Source organism: Raphanus sativus, chromosome 8 (assembly GCF_000801105.2).
Source record: "Raphanus sativus cultivar WK10039 chromosome 8, ASM80110v3, whole genome shotgun sequence".
NCBI lineage: Eukaryota > Viridiplantae > Streptophyta > Magnoliopsida > Brassicales > Brassicaceae > Raphanus > Raphanus sativus.
The window spans coordinates 24,084,609-24,091,765 of NC_079518.1; the positions used below are offsets into that span (position 1 = coordinate 24,084,609).

General features: G+C 33.1%; 1 protein-coding gene across 1 annotated transcript; it reads left to right on the forward strand.

Annotated features, from left to right (window-relative positions):
* The first annotated feature begins 1,602 nt into the window (after positions 1-1,602).
* LOC108821813 (putative two-component response regulator ARR19) lies at positions 1,603-3,469 on the forward strand. The gene is given in 6 exon segments (XM_018594806.2): positions 1,603-1,683; positions 1,685-1,907; positions 2,012-2,164; positions 2,263-2,757; positions 2,846-2,931; positions 3,032-3,469. Coding segments are annotated over 6 exon segments (1,476 nt in total).
* The last annotated feature ends 3,688 nt before the right edge of the window (positions 3,470-7,157 follow it).

Sequence of the window (7,157 nt, forward strand, 5' to 3'; positions counted from 1 at the left end):
CGTTTTAGTTTTTTTCTTCTCTTTATAAGAGTTTTAAGTGAACTTTCAGACATTGATCCCACCGTAACCGATTTTGACTCCAACAATGAGCTCACAAGATTAATACCATATTGGATCAGATTTATTGATCTTGTGAAGAGAATCAAAGTTTAAAGATGCAAAGCAAAAGTAAGAAGGCGATGAAGAAAAGTTTGTTATTCATCTAAACTAATGGGATCTTATGTATGGTTAGGTAAAATTAAAACTAACCAATACTCAATATTTACTAAACTGGTGAATCAAATCCGTTTATCCAATACTTTTGTAAATATTCATACATACCCTCAGCTTCGTTTCCATTGAGTTTTGGGTTTTTGGGTCTTGGACTGGACCCATATAGGTATTTGTAATTTTTTGGTCTGATTTCGGAATGATTCATATCAGGTCCATGTTGGTTTGGATCTAATTTATTAGAAAGTAAGCTTTCTCATTTTTTTGGCTATAGTTCGGTTTGAGTATTTAGTACCTGGAGTACCCAAATTGTACCGGAAAACCCATAAAATACTGAAACTCAAAATACATGAATACCAGAATAGCACAAAGAGCTACAAAATATATATAAAATATGAAAGTTTACCAGAAAACCCCAAAACCATAATATAATGTCCTACTACATGGAGGACTCCTAAACCCTAAAAGACATGGATCAACTATTATGCACCTCGACTTTAGCAGTAGCGAATAACGGTTTTCAGGCCTATAATTTGAAAAACCTACTAAAAAACCAATAAAACATTTCTTTTGATCCCTTGTTTCTTGTTCAGCTGCTTTACTTCATGTTAACATACGTATTATCACGAGGAAATCTGTTTTATTTTATCCTAACAGTTTAGTTTGGGTATTTAGTACTCGGAGTAGCCAAACTATATTGAAAAACCCAGAAACTATAAGTACCCGAATACTTGAAAAGCTATGGAATTATTTTAAAATGTGAAAATTTACCGTAAAATTCTAACACTAAGCCAAAATTTTTTAAAAATTTATCCATGATACCAAAAGTACCTAGTTTTTTGTTCATTTGGGTAATTGATCGGGTCTTGGGAAAGACTTGGATCCAAACCGAGATCCGCATATATAATATAGATCCGGACTCAAAGCAAAATTTTATTTTTAGATCAGATTTTTTCTTTAGATGTCCAAGTTCTAGGAAAAATATCGGCAAAATTGGAAGTCCAGTCTGGAATAAAACTCTATTAAGGTAATAGAAAATTCCTTATTAAAAAATTCATATAAAATATCATTTTATTATTTTTCATATTGAAAAATCATATCATATGTTTATATATAGTATATTTTTTTAGAAAACTAAACATAGTCAGAAAGTCATATGTGAAATCGGGGAAAGTCAAATGCTTTGTTTCTTTTTGAGATCTTTTTCATAAAATTCAATAAAATGGAAAAGCTGGCTTGACAGATACTTGTATTCTTTCTTCGTAGTTACTCAATTTTATTTCATTGTAATCTACCATAAATCTTACATTCCATTTTTATTACATAATACTATGTACACCTTTAAAATAAAATAAATTTTAATAAATTTATTTTGACACATGTCAAAATTTCATGATGATAAAATCCAGCTTTTATAATATAAAAAGCTTCCTTCTTCTTCGTAATAAGATACATATATGTTCTAGCATACATATTATCTCTTGCTTTCTTCCAAACCTCTACAAAAGTAACTTTTCTAATGTCTATAGGAAATATAACCGAGGATGGAGATAATACTCTCTTACTGCAGCAAGAAACTTCTAAAATCAGCTCTCCTCTCAGTGAATTTCCGCCGAGTACTAATGTTCTGGTTGTCGACGCCAGTCTCAGCACTTTACTTAATATGAAAGAAATCATGGAACGCTGTGCCTATCAAGGTAATTGTCTTCTTACATAGTTACATATATGTTTATAAATTAAGCGATTTAATAAAGAGTTGCTAAAGCTAGGATTTATACTTATTTGTTTAATAATTATCCAGTGACGGCTTATGCGGACGCAGAAGAAGCTATTGCGTTTTTGACAAACTCTAAACATGAGATTAATATTGTAATTTGGGATTATCATATGCCTGGAATTAATGGACTCCAAGCTCTAGCAATCATTGGTTCAAAGATGGATCTTCCTGTAGTAAGTATGTATATTGAGCATTAAATTTTTACTTTTAAAACTATTATAAACAAAATTCTCATAATTCGATAGCAAATAATAATTTATTTAATCTTTTTGTAGTTATGTGTGATGACGATCAAACTGAATTAGTGATGGACGCAATGGTACATGGTGCATGCCACTATGTTATGAAACCCATTAGAAAAGAGATCATAGCCACCATGTGGCAACACATTGTACGCAAGAGGATGATATCTAAACCCGGTTTAGTTCCACCGATTGTAGCTCATTATTACTGTTCAAAGCAAGAAAAAGATGACTACGTGAGCGTAGACCAAGATGATTGTGAGCAGAACATCGATAAGATAGAAGAGGAAGCAACAAATAAACGAAGAAGGAGATGTATAGGAAAAACTCATCCAATGCAATCAGATTTGGTTAAGAGTAACGACTCAGAACAAGACAGCAATGATTTCAGGAGCGTAAGCAATTACAACGGTGAACAAAGCATCGATAAGAAAAAAGAGAGATATTTCAAGAAACAGCGGATGTTGTGGACTGCAGATCTTCAACAGAAATTTCTCGAAGCCATCAATATAGTTGGTGGACCTAAAAGTAATCTAACTATTCTAAAATCTCTAGTCATTCAATTTCTTTATTATTTCTCCTTTATTTTCTAATCATTTTTTTAATGCAAACGCAGATGCTACTCCAAAGTTACTTCTCAAATGCTTGCAAGACATGAAGATCGAAGGACTCACTAGAAACAATGTATCCAGTCATCTTCAGGTTACAAGAAAAAATGTTATACGTTGTTTATTGTGACAATTAAACTAGGATTCTGCATATATGAATAACACAAATTCTACATCAATTGTGTTGCCTGCAGAAATATCGTCTAAGTCTTGAACAAAACAAAATTCCTCAACAGTTACCAGAGACGGGTTGGTCTAGTTTGTGTAGACCTTCATCTTTCTTAGGTATGAACAATGGTTTCATTGCACCATCGTCCCTTATAAATGGTCCAGCTGTTTACCCGGTCCAGGAAAATCAATACCAAAATGGTTACTTGGCAATGAACAACAACCACTTCCTGACCAATAATATGCCTGGTTTTCCCTACTTGAACAATGATCACCATCTCCAGCAGCAGCATCAACAACGACAATATCAGCTTCCAAATCAGGTGAATTACATGATGAGAAGGAATGAAAATCAACAAGCTTATAATGGCATCAGTTTAACAGATCTCGAGTCATCAATTTATCCAAGTTTGCCTAACGATCCAAACGAGTTTCTATTCAATGGCTACAATTTCAGTAACTGATATGAGCGTCTCTTTAAGATGGTCTTTGTGGGAGATTATTTGTTTCTAGTAAAATTCAAGATTGTGAGGGAATAATCACTGCGTAAGGGAAAATGAGCAGCTATTATTATATGAAACTAATTACAAATAATTGTTTGCTGATGATATATCAGTATCATATGTATGATTTTTTTTTGTTTCTAATAAACTTATTATTTATGAATGTCTTTTTATTTTAATAGATCTAATTATACTTTATAAAATGAGATGCTTGCAGGTTCTTTAATTCATAAACCATAGCACATTATCAGGAAAGAAATCTGTGGACAGGAAGCACGTCAGGACATAATATTTATTTTATATTATATTATATTATATATATATATATATATATATATATATTTCTATAGAGATGATGATATAAAGATAAAAGATAATGACGTGGAATTTGTTGTTATCTTGTTAGTCCTTGAGTTTACACACTTAGTCAATCTATATAATTTTTATGTGATGATCACACTCACTGTTCTAAAACTTTATATGGTATCGTAGCAAATCAATCACTAATGATCATAATGTTTTTCTCTTGTTCCGCCTTCTATTATCATTATGCACGTAGTTGCTAACTTGCGGACCATGGCTATTATTTCTACTACAGAAAAGTACTATGACATGAACAATGGACTATAGAATTTTAAAACTCTCTTCAAGCCAAACAGAAAAAACTAATTCGTTAATGGCTCTACTAAACCATATGTGTAAATCCCGACTTAGATAGTTCCGCATTAGCAAACTCGATGGTTGTGGGTTAGGTATGCACATCTATCGAACTTCTGGTACATTAAACATGTCAAGTGATATACCATGAATTTTACTCATTTTTATCCATGGTATATAAGTTTTTAGGATATACATATTATGTTTTGGAGTCTTTTTAGCATATTTACATGTTCATGTATGATTTGGAGTAAAATGGTGTTTTTGGAGCATTTTTGGAGATACAGATAGAAGAAACCCGTAGCTGACCATCGAACCAGTCCAGAGGTCGACATTTAGCGTCAACCATCGATCGACGGATATCATCTGTCGTCGATTGACAGCAAAGCGCGTAAGTCTTGACTTGGTTCTCCGCCGACTTATAGCTCAAGTCTCACACATTTACAGAAATACAACTGGCCCACTTTAACCTAATATTTAAGTGCTCTGTCATTGTTCTAGGCAACACACGCTTTCATACTTTTTTATTTTCACAGAAAACATATTTAGGGTTTTTAGTAGTTAGGAGAGAAAATCCAAGACTATTTATGCAATTTATTATTATGATTTCTATGATTTACTTTGCTATGTCTGAGTAATCACTTTGTTAAATTTAGTGTTCTTATAGGTTATGAAGGATTATCCCAAACAATAGAATTGCTAAGTTGTTAGTGATATCCATCAATTGAATTGCTCTTATTGCTTGCCTTCTAGAGTAGCTAACTAGAACCTTGATATTAAGATAATAAGACGTAAGCGACATCTTTTTCTTTTACCTGAATTGATTCCTTTGAGTTACGATTGCTAGAGAAACGACAGTCGATTAAGGAAGCCTAGTGAACCATTCAGATATCACCTTAACCCGATTCAAGGTACCATTGATCAACACTAGGAAGGTAGCATCGATTGACGGTCAGTTCGTATTCAAATAAAGAAAGCTGAATACTGGACTTGGATAACTAGTAAACTCACATGCGACAACTGGATATCTTTACATTAGAAAGTTTGAGTTGTAGAATATCCTATAAACATCTTTAGTTTCTATATCATTATAATCATGATTACCTGAAACCCTAGATTTAATACTTTCTCATAATTGTTTACAAACTCAAACCAATCAACTGAACAACTGCCTTGTTCACCCTGCTATTTATTGTTTTAAACATATTCACCTAGATTAATCATACTTATTAGGATCTTTTTTGTGCTGATATCATTCAAATTACCCTAAGAAGTGATTTATACTCTTTCAAATAAGAGGTCGAGTTGTAGCACTTAGGGATCGAATCACAGAGAGCTAGGGCACACACTAGACTAGAGATATTAAGATTAAGCTAGGCAATAGTTTATCAGACAGTAAGTATATAAAGCAAGTAGTAAATAATAAAGTAGTAAACAAGTTGAACAAGACAATTGTTCAGCTTGGCAAGGAGTTGTTTGATGAAAGGAGAAATAGCTAGACTTATGGATTTATCAATCAAGTGATTCAAAACTTCACTTCAAGGATGCTAGAGATTTATAGATTCAATTCTATAACTCAATTTTAATAAGCAAGTAATCCATCTTTCGCATGCAATTACAAATCAGATGTCTAAGTCATTGTTCCGGCTGTCGCACGCGAACAAGGATTGAATGTCGATCGATACTATTAACTAGTTATCGATCGATACAAATGTCTGAGTGCTTAGACAAGCATTAACGATCTAACTGATTATGTTCAACTAAACCCTAGACTAACTATCGTATGCGCCTAGGTATCTAATCTAGCAGAGCTCGGGTTCCGTTAATTGATGGTACTTTCATGCCTCTCAATTGTCCTATGATTCTAGGTTCAAGCAATTAGTCACATTGTCGTGCTTTTCTAACTACTCCAGATCCTACTATTACAAATCACCCTGGTGTAGAGATCTATAGATAACCTACCAATCCTAATTAATTATCAGTTTGACATTAAGCTCATGAAATCCCTAAACCTAACAAGATGAATTACTCATACATGGAAGCAATAACATAAATCATAGTCTGAATAAATTATAAATATGAAATCAATGATAAAACCAATGGAGTTCCAATCAATCTCTAAAGGAGAATTGAGTTTATCTCCAAACCCTAAGATAAAACAATACAATAGAATAATAGAAAGCTTAGCCGTCAACAATGGCTTAGAAAGCACATAAATAGGGTTTATGGTCGTCCCAAGGGTATTTTGGTAACTTTGTGGTGGCTCCTGAGCTTTAATTGGTCATAAATATGCTTGGCCCACGTTCTGACATCCATATCGATCGATATGCACTGTGTTGCATCGATCGATATGCATTCCCCTTCTCTGAATCTCTTATTAGTTTCAATTTCAATGAACTTCGATGCTGATTCAGACCATCTATGTCATCTCATTGACATTGTTTCATTTGTAACTCATACATTTTGACAAAGTGTAGCGAATAATGGGATCACAGGTAATTTACCTATCCTTCGTTTCCACAATGTGTGATCATCCTTGAGATTTAGAATAATGGGGTCGCAGGTAATTTACCTATCCATCTGCTTCTCACGAAATCATCAATATTTTCTTTATAAACTTAGATCTTGAGATGCCAAACATAGAGAAGGAAGGAAACCAGAAGCACACAGACTTTTTACCTTCCAGACTTGTAGGAGGATTCCGATCCTATGTATACCAAGCCCCAAGACAAGCAAATCATGTCAAATTAGTTTGGAAGTCAGCTTTTGTTCCTTCAAACAATCTTAGCAAGTGCAAACATAGTTGACATGTTGATCCACTTTAGTATCTCTAGTACTTTCTGCAGTCAGTAAATCTAAGACTGGTCTAAAGAGTGGTTAGATGACAAGTAATAAATCAAATAAGATCATCATCCCCTTCTTGACTCAATAAAAACTTTTTTTTTTGAAAACATTTTAAATAAAACTCATAAAGTAGATAATCATTAGTAAT